At 43.7% G+C, this 15,830-nt stretch overlaps 1 protein-coding gene across 14 annotated transcripts in view; it reads left to right on the top strand.

The window, feature by feature from the left end:
* PRKCE (protein kinase C epsilon) overlaps positions 1 to 15,830 on the top strand; it is a 537,105-nt gene that overhangs the window by 34,707 nt on the left and 486,568 nt on the right. For 4 of the 14 annotated variants that reach the window (XM_016948463.4, XM_016948460.4, XM_016948461.4 and 1 more), the window contains exon 3: positions 11,832 to 11,900. The exons of 7 other annotated variants lie outside the window; for them this stretch is intronic. In XM_016948463.4, coding sequence (XP_016803952.2) covers positions 11,841 to 11,900 — 60 coding nt within the window. In that variant the 5' untranslated portion in view covers positions 11,832 to 11,840. Of the gene's footprint in view, positions 1 to 9,879; positions 11,901 to 15,271; positions 15,381 to 15,830 lie in introns of those variants that run through there. 3 more of the 14 variants (XM_063789889.1, XM_063789887.1, XM_016948464.4) reach the window with 2 other exon arrangements.

Here is a 15,830-nt window from a genome sequence, read left to right as displayed (position 1 = left end):
TAGCAGGGTAAATGTAGTTGGAGAGGCCTAGAGAAAAACTTTTCCTTCTTTATAATTTTCCTGCTTCTATTCTGTTTCACTTAAATCCCAGAGCTGAAATCAGCAATTTAATTGTCTTCCTTTCTCTTCTTCCGTAAGGGTTTGCAGAATACAGAGCTAACAGGATTACATGGGGCTTAGGGGGTCATGCTGCCAACAAGATAAGGAGGTCTACTACTACTGCCTTTATTCACCATTTTTCTGTGGGCACTAGCTGATGCACTTGGACAAAAGAGAAAAAGGTATACATGCAGAAAGAGAGAAATTGACTTATCATGTGCATATGATATGCTTATATGCTATACAATATGCTATTTATTACAAATGATAAGGTAATACAGTGAGGTGGCTTGACATAGAATTAATATACAAAAATAATCTTAGAGAAAAACAACAAGGTAGAAAATAGAATGGAAGCAAATGCTTCATTCATAGTCAGGATAAGTGAGAATAATAAAGATGAACTACCTCTGCCAGATATTGCATATTTTAAACCATATTATGGTTTAAACTATATTTAATGTACTATAGTTTAATATATTTAAATATACTAGTATATTAGTAGATGTATAGTATATTAATATACTGAATATAGTTTAATATATTTAAACTATATTTAAGTAGTATAGAGTTGATACTGTGTAGACTGAGAAATCAGTAGTACAGAATAGAAATGGAAAATTGGCGTCCAGAGCTAGACACCAATATAGAATGAAAATTTGTCTTTGGTGGCATTTTATATCAGTGAAGAATGGTAGATTATTCAATAGTTTGGGACAACTGGGTGGCCTTCTGGAAAAACAAAAATTGGATCTATACCTAGTTTCTTCTGCCAACATAAATGCCAGATGAATCAAATATTTAAATATTAAAAGCAATAGAAGAAAAAGGAGAAATTTAAAAAATCTTGTGGTGGTACAGTCTTCCTAGGTATAACACAAACCATGGAAATCAAAAAGAGAGAGATTGATATATTAAATTTCCAAAAACAAAACAAAACAAGCAGGTTTCATGGAGCCCGAGTCCATGAAAGCTTCATGGACCAACATAAACAAAGTCAAAAGACAAACAATGAGTTGAAAATCACACATAAAAACCAAAGGACTAATATCCTTAATTTATAAAGTATTCTAATAAATTAGTAAGAAAAGATCAATAACATAATGAAAAAATGGAATAAAGGTATAAACAGACAATTGACAGAAAAAAGAAATATAGATGACTCTTAAATATACAGAAAGATATCCAACTTACGATAGGTTACCATTTTTATTAACTGTTAGAATGATAAACATAAAAACATTTATTGTTGAAGGCGGAGGGAACAAGACATCCATGCATAATGGGAACATAAATTGGAATAACTTCCACAGTGGGTGTTTTGATAATCTTTATCCAAAAATGCACATACCCATGAACTCAGTAATTCCACTTCCAGAAATGTTATCCCACAGAAATATTTATGTGTGAAGATATATTTGAGAATATTTCTTGTAACATCTAAATGTCTTTCATTACTCTATGTTTCATTTTGCTTATCTGTAAGGTGGCAATAGGGATTCTAGTTTCCTGACACTTGAAATGGCTGGTATAGGAGCACCTCAGAAACAAGCTAGGCTGCTAGAAAGAAGAAAGGTATTCTCTAAATTTAGAACATTATTCCAATATTTCAGAAAAAGGGAGAGTCCTAATTATAAGGTAGTTGCGCTGTGCTTCGTAATGCCAGGGCAGAGACAGCCCAGGTATTAGGTTCTCGCTTGCTTTTGTGCTCTGTTTGGAAGCACGTTGGAGACCAGTGTGATGGGAGTGGCTGGTGGCCTTTATTGTATGGGGTCCTCAGAGTTGGAGCGTTAGCACCCAGAAGATGTGCTCCTCCCCACTAGGAATCTAGCTCTGGCCCTCTGGCAGTATCTCAAGGGAGAAGTTTCTCTAGGGCCATTTTCTTGACACCCAGCAAATAAGAATCCCTTATATTTGACAACATTATGTTCACACCAACATTAATTTGACTCAGATAATGATGCCACCTGTTACACAGTCCATCAGCATAATTATAGGTGAGGAAATTGCTAAGACAGGTCCCTGAGCAGTTGGAGGCCAGAAGGAAATATTTTCAATTAATTAATGGCTGGGCAGGTAAATTTTTTTAGTATTAAAAAAATTAAGAATTCCCTAGTGTAAGATGTCATGGCTGCTAACTGTCTAGAAAGGGGTACATATCAGAAGAGGGTAAGCTGAGATTCATGGATGTTCAAACTTTGGTTGTAAGCGCTTTTCTTCTTTAAAATATTATTTTAAAGATACTGTGTTAGGTTTTTCTTCTTTTTTTCCCCCTTAACCCCAAAACAAACTCTAATAAAATAACCATTCTGTGAGTTTATAAGTTGCACTGGCTAGAATTTAGCAAAATGAAAAGAATTTAACTTGGATGAATATATTATGCCTAAGGAATTGAGCATCAGTCTGGGCTTTGTTAATGGTGAATGCCTAAACCACCAAATGATTCTGTTGTTTTTGTGGGTTTCTTGAAAGAGACCAAGTATTTAGACTCTCCCTGACTTATGTAACGCTTCAGCTATTGCATTGGTAAGTCAAGAAAAATAAGGAACAGAGAACAGGTTTGAAATAAAGCTTCCTATCTGGGTTGCAAGGATACACTTTCTAATTATTTGTTATGATAATTTTATCAATTACACCTACTGCAAGTGCTCCTTGTCCTTGGCTCAATGTGCATTAGCCAGAGACTGTCTTATCAGTAAGCTTCTGAATTGCCTGTATGAGGCACAAATCGTTGGTTGCTCATCCATAACATAAGAGACTTGATGTTGGCCTTTTGGGAGCTCATGTTTCAAATCAGATTAGAGCTAATGTGGCCAGAACATAAGAACACAAGGAAAAATGAACAAAATGTTGTAGGTATGAATGTGTTATGGGGCGTGCTTTGTTTAAAGCAAACCTCATAAAAGAAGAGCAGGGTTAAAGAAGCCTATTAAGTTAGGGATCACTTATTTGCTTTACAAGAAGGGAGTGACTTAAGCACAGCTCTTGTGGCACATTCGGAATAGAATTTGACTTACAAAAAAGTCTAGATCACAGATTCCAAGTTGAAAGCATGTCATATAAGTGAGATAAAGAACAGTGATGCCTTATTTAACTGGGGAACAGATTTCAGGTAACCTTGGGTAACCAGAACGTGATCATGAATCAGAAAGTGCTGTGGAAGAATAGAAAGAACTGAACTGAACTGAATGGCCAGGAGTCCGGCCTCCCACGACCCCCAATCCCATTCTCTATACCTTGTTTCCTATTGGTGAAAAGAAGGTATTAGACAGTTTCAAAGTCTCTCCCCTTGTTAAAAATTGATAATGTAATCTATCCTTTGTTTTTATATATTTTATATATTTATATATTTGTAATATTTAAGAAAAGATTTAATTTAATAAATATACATAGCAAAGCATTCAAACAGTGAAAAAGTAAATGCTTAAAAGTTTGTTTTCCAGCCAGGTGTGGTGGCTCACTTCTGTAATTCCAATGCTTTGGGAGGCCGAGGGAGGTCAGGCATTTGAGACCAGCCTGGGCAACATGGTAAAACCCCGTCTCTACTTAAAATACAAAAATTAGCCAGGCATGGTGGTGTGTGACTGTAGTCTCAGCTACTTGGGAGGTGGAGGCAGGAGAATCACTTGAACCTGGGAGGCAGAGGTTGCAGTGAGCAGAAGTCACACCACTGCACTGGTGTGACAGGCTGGGTGACAGAGCAAGACTCCATCTCAAAAAAAAAAAAAATGCTTGTCTTCCCCTTATCACAGACTCCCACTTCCCTCTCTAGAGACTAGTTCCTTGGATATCCTTCCAGAAATACTCTGTGCATTCTGTAAACTTATGCATATGTCTTTTGGAAACAAACAGGAAAATCATGCACACTATCCTGCTTCTTGCTTTTGTTACTTACCAATTTTGGAAATTGTTATGATAGGCTCATATTGATCTGCTTTCTTCTTCTGAAAGACTCTTCAGTGTAGTAATCCATAGTTCAATACTTAGTTGAACTAGAATCTTGGTAAATATTTCATTTATTTCATAAATCTTCTCTTCAGTTCCCTGCAGCTCTAAATTTCTATGACTGTAACATCTAAGTTAAAAAGATGTCTGAGATGTCTGAGTAAGAAAAAAAATAGTTGTTGCAAATCACATGTGCTGCTTCTCTTGGGGGATAAAGGCCCATTTGTTCTTGGTCCCTGACCACTGACATGTATGGTGCAAAGCAAGGGCTGAAAACACTGGTCCATATGTCAGCAGGGGCAGGGGGCGAAGGAAGCACATTTATTTACAGTGGAGACAGGCCTCTTGCATTGTCAATTTTACCCGTGTGAGAATTGTTGTTCCTGTTGGTGACTGGGTCACTGATAAAAGATTAAATCAGATTGGAGACAAAAACTGCACTGCCTTTTAAAGCAAATATACATGTAAGAGGCTTTTCATGTTTAAATGTTAAAAAGTCATTTGGGGTTACAGATGAACCTCTTAAAGAGAAGGCTGTGTATATCGTGTGGGAGCTGGAAGAAAGGGAGTTGTAGAATTTGAGAGGTAGAAGGTTTGAGTGATTTTCCCTCTCTGTATAATGATCTGAAGTGAAGAGACCAATGTACTTTTTTAGGGCTGGACTGGGGCACGAGTGGAAAGGCAATCATAGACCATCCAGGTGCTCCCAGAGTTCCCAGAGTTTAGGGACAACTTGGCATGGGCCATGCTGGCTTACTCTGAAGCAGATACAGCACATACCTTAGGGTGCCAGCAAAGTCAGGGCACTGCAAATTTATTTTGGAAATAGTTTTATGTTTAATATTTACCAAAAAGCTTCAAAATAGCCATCATGGGAAAAGCCTGAACTTCGCTGGATTTCTTTCTCTTATGGCTTAGGATTAGATTTATTTAAAATTACATACGTGGGGAGCATTAAGTTTCAGGACTAAGGTTCTAAAAGCTGTAACCAGGCCAGAATGGGGCCTTTGGAAACCAGTGAGCTGTGTCCGTCAGTGGGCTGGGCGGCTCTCCATTACAATCTGTGCAAGGAAGAATGAGCCGTTTGCATTTCCGTGGCAGGAATAGTCATTTTGCCACCCTCAGATTTGATTTCCTCAGAGGAACAGGCTGGGTGCACCTGTTGCTGGTCTGCAGTGTCTCCAGAGAGACTGTGGATTTTCACTGTGACTCATGAGAATTATTTATGGCCACCAAGCTGGTGGACACCAGCAGACTGAGTGACGCAGGCTCAGAGAGTGTTTCCCCTCTGTCCATCAAAGGTTTTTCTGGAATGCCTTCAATATATTGGTTTTTAGCATTTGTGCAAGAAAGAGAAAAGAGAATAACTAACTGTCTGGCACATTCAGTAGTGTTCTTCCCAGTCCATTCATTCCTAAAAGGCTTTCAGTTCAGGCTTCCGCTTCGTTGAATTGAAAGTGCATCAGTATCAATATTGGCATCTTATCATTATACTCCACTTCGTGTGTGAAGAGAGACAGTTTTTATCAGCCTTCCCTCCCCACGCCCCCTTTAATGAATCTAATTTCTGCTGCTGGTATTTGGCATTTGAGGTCATTAGCTCAGTGGAACAGAGCCCTGTGCTAATGAGTACAAGGTCACAGCTTTGCATGGAGGCGGCACTCTTTCCTGTAGCGGACACCTGCAGGCCCAGCCAACTGCTTTGCCAGCATTTCCATGAGGCATGGGAAGCCAGGTGAAGAGGGTACAGGTGGCTTAGAACTCATCCCATCTCTGTCCTTCTCTGGACACAACACACCGCTCTGAGGTTCTACTGACTATGTGTCCGTTGTTCTATCTTAGGAAAATGATAGTTTCAGTGTTAATAATAACAGTCAAGCCTCAGAGGTTTTTTTTTTTTAAAAAACCTTCACTCATGGAAAAAGTTTCTTGGTGTGGATGGTTCATTTTTGTTCATGAATTCACCAAGAAGTTAATGAGTTTTAAGGGCTCTATGGACAGTGAGGAGTCTACAAAGGTAAATAAGATGCAGCTCCCACCTGTCTTAGTTTCCCAGGACTGCCATAACAAAGCACCACGAACTGGGTGGATTACAAGCACAGAAATTTATGACTCTTACTTCTGGAAACTAGAAGTCCTAAATCAAGGTGTTGGCAGGGCCATGTTCCCTCTGAAACATGTCGGGGAGTTTTTTCTTGTCATTTCCACCTTCTGGTAGCCCCAGGCACTCCTGGGCTTGTGTTAGCACCGCTCTGCTCCCTGCTCTGCCTTTACAGGGCCCTTTTCCTCTCCCTGTCTTCTCGTCTTCTTATAAGGACAGTCATTGAATTAGGGCCCACCCTAATGACCTCATCTGAACTTGATTACTCTGCAAAGGCCATATTTCCAAATCAGGTCACATTCATCAGTACCGAGGGCTAGGACTTCTACATACATTTTTAGGGGACACAATTCAACCCATAAAACCATTTGTCCTCAAGATGCTTCCAATTCAGTGAGGGAGACTGATGGAAAAGATGATGGAATCAGTGCTACAAGGGGCCCGAGCACTGTGCTGAAGAGTCCACACACACACACCCATGCACACACACCCCCACACACACCCCACTCCACCCCACACTAAACACACATCTATCACATGATGTAGAATCGGTCCATTCTAAATGCTCTGTGGGTGAGTTTGCCCTGGCATGTGGGCTCGAGGGATGAGTGGAATTTTAGTTGTAGAGAAGTGAGCCGTGCGGGGTGTTTCAAGCTGAACCTGAGCAATGTCATGGATGCACTTTTGGTCTGGCCTGGGAAGGAAGATGCTTCTGGTAACAATGTGTAAGGGAAGGATTGGACGCTGGAGACTTGAGGCTGACCGAGAGATTCTGCAGGGGGCCAAGGTGGCTCAGGAGGCCTGAACTTGGAAGTGGTGGTGGGATGAGAAGTCAGGAACAGATCCTGAGGAGTGCGGGGTAGGGGAGTGAAGTAGGTGGGAGGTGGCAATGGATGGGTGGGTGGGAGAAGGTCAGAGGCGACCCTCAGACTTCCTGAAAGGGCCGATTGGGAGAACGGTGAAGACTTTAGGCAAGATAGGGGGTTCAGGCAGAGAGTAAACTTGAAAGGAAGATAAGTTTGCTTGTAAAGATGTTGAATCTGAGATCATTAAAGCTCCAGTGTAGATGCCCAGCACCAAGTGAGAAACTCGAGATTAGCATTCTGGAGGAGAGGCCAGGGCTGGAGGTGAGAATGCCAGTGTGATGGTTGGAACCATGGGGGTGGCTGAGGTGACCTGGAGAGAAAGTGGACAGAAGAGAAGCAGGGCAAGGCCGAGGTTTAGGGAATGCCCCGAGGCATGGGTAGGAGATGGTGCAGGCCGGAAGGGCAGGGAGGAAGGTCGAGAGGAGATGGTCACCCAGCAGGGCTGGGTCCTGTCTTGAGCTAGCTGAAAAGAATGGAAAATGAGGAGGCTGTCGGATCTGACAGCTGATGTTCTCTCTGAGAGGCTGGTCTCAAGAAAACTCTCCACAAAGTGACTGGGGCAGAATCCAAATTGCAAGAGGTTAAGGAGAGGTAGAATAAGGCAGTCGGGGTGGACCGTCACCCCTGAGAGGTTTGGCAAGGAGAAGTGAGAAGGCATGGACATCTGAAGAAGCAGGTTAAAGAGAAGGAATTTTTAGTTAGGGAGGAAGATAGAGAGGACAGTACATTGATAAGGCGAGTTCTGGAAAAGATGGCAGGTCCTAGGATCCATAGCAGGGAGAGAAGTTTGACTGAGACTTAAGGGAAGTTAGGGAACAGATAGGGAGTCGTGGTGTGAAAGAAGTCCGACTCGTGTGGAAATGTTTAATCCGTGAGGGTCACTCTTCCAGCCACCTTAATCCCGGGGGATGGAATTTTTGACCCGTGGACACAGATTTTGTGGTTATTTATTTCTGCTGTATCCTAACGATATGAGGATGAGAGGCTTACACCTCAGCTCCAAGAGCTTCCCATAGCTTCTTGTGGCCATTTCCAGAACTAAGGGGAGCTCTGGCATTCTAGATAGGCTTTCTCTAGCCTCATGTATTAAAGCCAGGTAAAATGTCTCATCTAGGAAACGACAGTAGGAGCCTGAGCTGGAAATAGCAATTATTTTCCCTTCATCACCATCCAGGGGAAGAACTATGCTTTGCCCTCGCCCCTGCCTCTCTCTAGATCTGAATTTTTGGATCTGGATATGGATGATGGGCAGAAAAGTGAGGATGGGTTCAGGGAACATGGATTATATGACTTCAACCCCATGCCACGCTTATTGGGTGCCAAAGGTTTCACTCCAGGCCTTCCCCATCTAAGTGCTAACAGACACAAGAGGAACAGGTTTCCTGTCTTCATGGAACTTGTGTGGGACTAACAGCCTGTCCTATGCTAGTGGGCAAGACAAGAATTCCCTGGGAAATGCATATGAATGAGTTGTGTGGTTGAGGAAGGAGAGGCAAAGTCAATGTTGGTTAGAGTGGCTGAGAAAGGTTCAGGGAGGACATGAGTGAGGCTTCGAATGGTGGGTGGATTGGATAGATGGGTAAGACATGGAATAGCATCTTGGGTGGATGGCCAATATGCTGGAAGCAATGTGGTGTGTCCATGAGACAGTAAGACTGGCAGACTACAGGGGAGTGTATCTGGGGGTGGATGGTAATCAGGTAGGACAAACCTGAAATGTGGAGGGTTTTAAATATCAGGCTGAGTAGTGTGGGCTTTTTCCTGAGAATGGCTGAGAGCTACTAGAAGTTAAAGAGAAGGGATCACATGAGGAGATCGGTGTTTTGGAAAGAGACCTGCCTCTCCCTTCTCCTTCAGTTTGGCTATAAAGAGCCAACTGCCTCACGTAAGATGCATTGGTCCTGCCCCCTGCCCCTGTGAGACACATACAAGGTGGCAGTTCCTTCTCCCTGTTTTTCCTGAGTCAGGAAACTTTCTCCCAGCAGCTTGGATGTATTCCTTCAAACTGTACAGAACGAAGGTTATTGTAAAATTTGAGGAGGAAAATCTGTTATTCAGTGTTTCTCCTTTTTTCTCTTCTTCTTGACTTTGGTCTCTTCCCCTTAGCCTCTAAGGATCTTGGTAACATTCCTTTTTGGATTTTCTCTGTTCCTGCGATGATTTTAATGAAACCATCACCACCCACAAAAAAGAACCCAGAGTCAGGCTGGAGGTAGAGAGGTCAACTTCATTACAGTCTTTCTTTCCTTTTCTGCAGGGAGATGGTGTATGTGTTAGATAAATGTACCACCACTTCACCAAATAACTACCCATCGCAGAAATCCTTGAAGAAATCCTAAAATAACAATAATAGAATATGTATAATAGGCTGGGCATGGTCGCTCATGCCTATAATCCCAACACTTTGGGAGGCTGAGGCGGGTGGATCATTTGAGGTCAGGAGTTCGAAACCAGCCTGGCCAACATGGTGAAACCTTATTGCAGCTAAAAATACAAAAATCATCCGGGTGTGATGGTATGTGCTTGTAATCCCAGCTACTCAGGAGGCTGAGGCAGGAGAATTCTTGAACCCGGAGGCGGAGGTTGCAGTGAGCTGAGATCACGCCACTGAACTCCAGCCTGGGCAATGGAGTGAGACTCCGTCTCAAAAACAAAACAGAAACCAATAGTAGAATATGTACCATGCTTGTAGGAGGCAAGGTCTCATGGGGAAGAGGGTGGAGAGCAGAAAAAAGAAACAGATTTTAACGTCAGGCTGACAAGAGTTTATTGTACACGTCAGTGGTTAGAATAATTACTTAAAATTTTTCTTTTTTTATTTTATTATTATTATACTTTAAGTTTTAGGGTACATGTGCACAATGTGCAGGTTAGTTACATATGTATACATGTGCCATGCTGGTGTACTGCACCCATTAACTCGTCATTTAGCATTAGGTATATCTCCTAATGCTATCCCTTCCCTCCCCCAACCCCACAACAGTCCCCAGAGTGTTAGAAATTTTTTTTTTTTGTAGAACAGGGGTCTCTCTGTGTTGCACAGGCTGGTCTTGAACTCCGGGCCTCAAGTGATCCTTTCACCTAAGCCTCCCAAAGCAATGGGCCTATAGGTGTGAGCCACCACACCTGGCCTAAATAACTTTTTTAAATTATAAAAAAAGGCTTTATTTCTATTGAATACATATTTACAGTCTTTACATATTTACATATTTAACAGGAATAAAGCCTTTTTTTATAATTCAATAAATTATATTGCCAGGGCCCCAAAAGAGCCACCTTGTTTTTCCAGGTCCCTGGGGCATTTGGCAGGAGGCAGTGGAAGTGCACCCATCTCCTGGCCTGCTCACTTCGAGTTTCCCTTGAGGAGTTTTGTCTGTCTTTGCCCTGATCTCTCCATTTTACATTTTGGGTTTGGTGTTGGCCTCCCCACAGGGCTGTGTGGTGGGTGAAGCTGCTACTCAGCTTCATCTTTTCACTGGGTTCGAAACAGGCTTTTCTGAATAAGCAAAATGCATGACGAGTAGCTTTGGAGTCTGTGGCGGTAAGCGGAGGCCCAGAAACCTGATTCTCAGTTTTCCTACCCAGCTAGAATCTTCTCATGGGATGTTGAGAATGCTGATTGTCACATTGTTCCACAGAGTGAAATCTGGCCACCATGTGGCCTCTCATCTTGATAACAAGCTTTTCATTAGACTTTTAGACTCACTGCAGAGCTCAGAGGCTTTGAAGCCCTGGTGAGGACCTAGAAGTGACTGCTGGGGACTGTGTTGATCGTGTGACTGGTCTCATGACCAGAGCCCCCAGTCACAGACCTGCTTTCCTCCCAGGGCCCCACACCCCACTTCCTTTTTATTCCAGGTCTTCTTTCCCCCTTGGCTTTTGTACTTGCCACCAAGGCCCATGTTTGGTGCAGAGCTGAAAGCAAACCTTTTTGTGACTACATTAATGTCCATGGTAATATTAGAGATTATCCCCTGATTGGAAAAGGTGGATGTTGTTCTAATACTTAGGAACATGCCTCCAAATAAGATGAAATGCTCTAGCGTAGCTGACAGTGACTGCATCGTCCTTTCAAAGAGTCCATGCGGTACCTGGGAGGGCCTGTGTATAGGTGAAGACGGGGCGCACCCCACTGGCTGGCCTGGCCCTCCTGGCTGCCCACATTCTGCTTGGCTCTGGTCTGGAGGTTTTATGGGGGATCTGGAGAGCTCTGGTCTGGCTGACGCTGTTGCCCTCTCTGCCTCTTAATGGCGCTGTGACCTTCTATTGTTCTTGGCCAAAATATGAGTGAAAATCCATTTTATTTATTTAGCCAGGACAGATAAGGACTAACAAACAAAACCAAACCAGAGTGGAAATGGCAACCCGCGCCTCCCCAGCAAAAGCAAAGAATTGGAGGGACAGAGAACAGGCTCTGCTCTTCACTCGGGGTGGACTGGTTGGCATCTCTATGTGGGTGGCATCTCTAGCTCTTTCTTTTGTTCCCGCCCTGATTACCTCCCTCCCTAGGTGACATCCCTGCAGGTGCCATCTTCACCTGAAGGCCCTTGGCTCCCACCTGCCTCTGTTCCCAGGAGCTTTCTGGAAGTTACTTCCTGTTTCACAGCCCCTCTCTTACTTTGAGGTTCCCATTTCCAGACTGAAAGGACAGACTAGCTCTGCTGACCACCCCAATTTCCAGCAAGCTTTTTAAAATGGATTAGCACCTAGGGATTCTTGCAGGCAGTTGGAATTTATCCCCAGATTCTTTAATTGGATGTAGTTTTTTTTTACATTGGAAGAAATTGAGAATATTAAAACTCTTGCACACATCTTCCTAGACAGGGTGAATGGAAAGCAGCCCTTTGACAGAAGAAAGACCGAGACCAGTTTCCAGTGAGCTCCTGAGGGTATGTCAACTCCATGTAGATTTATTTTCAATTTCCAAGCAGCTAAGATTCTAGTGGACGTCAGTTTGTGCTGGCTTTATTTTCACAAATGCTCCATTGGGTGCCACATGCAAATGTGGCTGTTGGCCGCAGGTTAGGCGGCACACGCTCATTTTGTGGGCAAGTTCTGGAAAAGTGGTTAGCATAGGGTTTTGTAATGTAGTGATCTACTTTATAGATTTATAGGTAAGTACCCAGATTGGTGGTAGGTGAATTTGGTGGAATCATTTTCTACCAGCATCCTAAAATCATATTTAGAATTGTATTTTAGCAAAATGAATGTAGTCTGGCTGGATATAAAACAAAAATTTCCAGTTGGGGGTGAAAGTGAAGGGAAGGGCTATTTAGAGGGAGTGTCCCCACCCAGTGGGGACCTGGCTCCCTGGGGGTTGGGGATGGGGGTAAGAGGCTCGATTTTGCCCATCTCCGCTAATGATGTGGAGCTCCAGTAAACAGCAAGTTAATGGACTTCCCAGATACGTGAATTTCAACAGCTGTTGCAAACAGCAGTGAGCACAGAAAAAAAATATATAAAGGAAGAGAGAAAGGAAGAGGAAAGAGAGGAAGAGAGGGGGAGGGGTATCAGCAATGGAAGTAGGAAACAACAAGGATGAGGTCCAGTTTTTAAAATCCAGATTCTTGTATCTGGGCCTGATTGCAAATGCCATGTATCCTAGGAAGCCATCTGGAAAAACAGCCAATCTGAGAATGCCCTGAGGGTGGCCAAGGACAGACTTGTGGAGGGAGTTGTCTGGATTTCCTAGGGCTTGGTGTGCCTTTAGAGGGGAGTAGAACAGACTTTTGATATAGAAAGTATATGTGGTTACCCTCCCTTTTGAGAGAATTAACATCCATGGACTTAGAAATTCACCATCAGTAGTAGGTTAAAATTTATGTATTGCCAAGGAGTGGTAAGAGATTACATCTTGTCATCTTGTTTTAAGACTCTTTATAAACTAGCCCCCAGTTTTTATTTTTTCTAGCTTCGTCTATTTCTGTTTTTAATAGACGCCTTATACCTCAGGCAGGTGGGGTGGTTTGCTGTTCCCATAAGATATTTTTTTCCTTCTGCTTGGAAGCTCTGCCTTGTGCCCCCAACTCCCTCCTGTCCTCCTCCCTGTCTGCTGTTCGTCCTTAGCAGGCAAAGGAGGGGCTCCCCCTAATCCCCAGAGGTGTCACCCCCTGCAGGGCCCAGCAGCCTTTTGCACGGACCTCTGCTGGGACACTGACCCCACTGCCTTCTTGTTATGTGCTTCTTTGTCTGTAGCTTCTCAGAGTTAAGATGCTGAAATATTGCAGTGAAGTAGGCCTTTTTCTTTCTCTGTCTCTCAAGTGACTCAAATTGTTTCGCTGACTTGATCAGAGCTCAGTAAAGGTTGGCTGATTCAGAGTGAATGAGTTAACCATGAGTTACAAAGTGAAGGAATAGCCAGATTGCTTCCTCTGTGACACCACACAGAGCCCATCTGTGTGGTTGAGGGGCCGCTGGTGAAGGATGAGGGGCACCAGCCCCCATGCTGTGTGGGTCACTGTAGACATGGCTCTGCTGTCATCTGTACAGAGGCCAAACTTGTTTTAGCCTTAATAACTGTTTAAAGCTGACCCCCAAAGAAACCAGTCTTGTTTTTTTATGGTCCTGGAGGATTTCAGAAGCAGATCTGGAGATGTGTGTGCACAGGGTAAGGTGGTAAAGGTATACAGTTGGGTCCTTAGAGAGCAGTGGCTTAGAGGAGACTGTGCTGTTGCTGTGGGCTGATGCGGGAGGTGTGATCCTCTTGGAATCCCGGAAGGCACCAGTGTGGATGCCGCCGCTTGTGTCTGATGAGTGGAGAAACGGACGCTCGTTTTGCACACTGATGAGATCAAGGAAGTGTGGGGAGCTGAGGGGTGCAGGGGGTAGCAGGTGGGGTGATAGATCTCTGGTTTTCCTGTGATTTCTAGGTGTAAATTGGGCTGTTGAGGGGAGGCAGTGGCCAGGCCCAGCCCACCAGTGGAAGGCAGAAGGCATGAGCCACAAGATGAATGGGGGCAGTTAACTAACCAGGCCGCCTGGGGTTGAGGATGAAATGGGTACCTGAGTTTTCCTTTTAAGTAGCAGAGGGCTAACATCTGAGGCCCTGCTGGGAGCCAGGGTCTCTGTGGAGAGGTGAGAACACACCTGGCAGCAATATAGAGAGGTCTTTTTTCTTTGCGGCACTCGAAGTCTGATGGCAAAGAGAGACATCTGTGAAGTAACCCCCAAAGAAATGGAAAACTAAGGGTGGTGAGGAGGGCAGTGAGGGAGACATAGATGGTAAGCAGAGGTCCTGGGGTAGGGGTTTTTGAGCTGGTCTAGGAGGTCAGAGAAGGCTCCTTGGTCGGTATGCTTGAGCTGAGAGGCCAAGGAGGACAGGATTGGTTCGGTGAAGAAGGGAGAGAAGTCTGAAGCAGAAGGAACAGTAGAAGCAGCCCGGCACTGTCATTCTTTGATGTAATAAATTTCCTCCAGATATTCAAGTCTGTGCTTCTGCCTGACTGAGGATCATCTAGGAAATGAAACTAAACTTGGCTTTGACCTAGACCTTGTGTGACCTTGAGGTCATCACCCTCTCACAGGTGGGTGCTATGAGTTGAAGTGTGTCCCAGCAGAAAAAGACATTGAAATCTTAATCCCCCCGTACTTCAGAATGTGACCTTATTTGGAAGCAGGGTCTTTGCAGATGTAATCAAGTTAAGATGAAGTCACTGGGGTAGGCTCTGATCCAATATGACTGGTGTCCTTATAAGAAGGGGAAATTCAGATGCAGAGGCAGATGCAAGGAGAGGGCGGCCCCGTGAGGACAGACACAGAGATAGGAGCTGTGCTCCCGTAAACCAAGGAATGCCTGGGGCTCCCAGAAGCTGGCGGAAGCAAGGAAGGATCCTCCTTTAGATGCCTTGGAGGGAGTGTGGCCCTGCTAACACCTTGATTTTGGACTTCTGACCTTAACAACTTGGAAGGAAGGCATTTCTATTGTTTTAAGCCACCTGGTTAGTGGTTCCTTTTTGTGGCAGCCCTAGGAAACTAAGACAGTAGAGGAAGGAAGGACAAAGAAGGATTGTGTTGAAGATTAAGTAGAATATATTTATACCTAGAACAAGGCCAGGAACATAATAGGTGCTCAATGAACAGTATCTACTCTTGTCTCATTGGGTAGAAAACGGGCCCATTTTATTTTTCTATGTGTGTGATGGGGTAGGGTTTGTTTTTTGTTTGTTTTTGGAAAAATTGGAAGTACTCAAAGGTTAAATTGGGATGCTACCTATCTATCTATCGATTGATCCACCTATCTATCTGTCTATCAAATTTGCAGTCACCCTAGAGAATCCTTTACTTACCTATGCTGAAAAAAATGCTCCCATCAGTTACCCTATGATGAGGTCTCCAGCCCTTTCATCAGAAGACAGAGCTTTAAAATGCAGGTGGGTAACAGTGACCTGAAGACATACTAACAGGTAAATGATAGATCTCCAGATTCTTCTTTGAGGGCAGTTTTGATTTTGATACCAAGGTGGGAGAGCACAGAGCTTACCAAGGCAATAAAGGCCTGAAGTACAGAGGAGGGCACCCCAGATGAGATAATGCAGTGAAGAAAACTAGTTTTGCCCACCTCCTAGGTTCACCCAGGCATGGCCCCAGATGGAAACAGAATTTTTCCTGGTGCTCCAGGCTGCTTCCCATTCCCATGTAAATTCTAGGCTGATAAAGCCTCACCTATTACACAGGTGTTTTAGAAAACATCTGGATTCTTAGAGACATCGACGAGTCTAGATTTTTTTTTCCTTCTTCTCTTAGTATCTGAAATTTAGGACTCACCATCACAACACAAATACAAAGATGGGCCAGGCGCGGTGGCTCACACTTGTAATATC

This window comes from Pan troglodytes, chromosome 12 (genome assembly GCF_028858775.2).
Source record: "Pan troglodytes isolate AG18354 chromosome 12, NHGRI_mPanTro3-v2.0_pri, whole genome shotgun sequence".
NCBI classification, from domain to species: domain Eukaryota; kingdom Metazoa; phylum Chordata; class Mammalia; order Primates; family Hominidae; genus Pan; species Pan troglodytes.
This window is presented reverse-complemented; position numbering and strand designations above follow the sequence as displayed.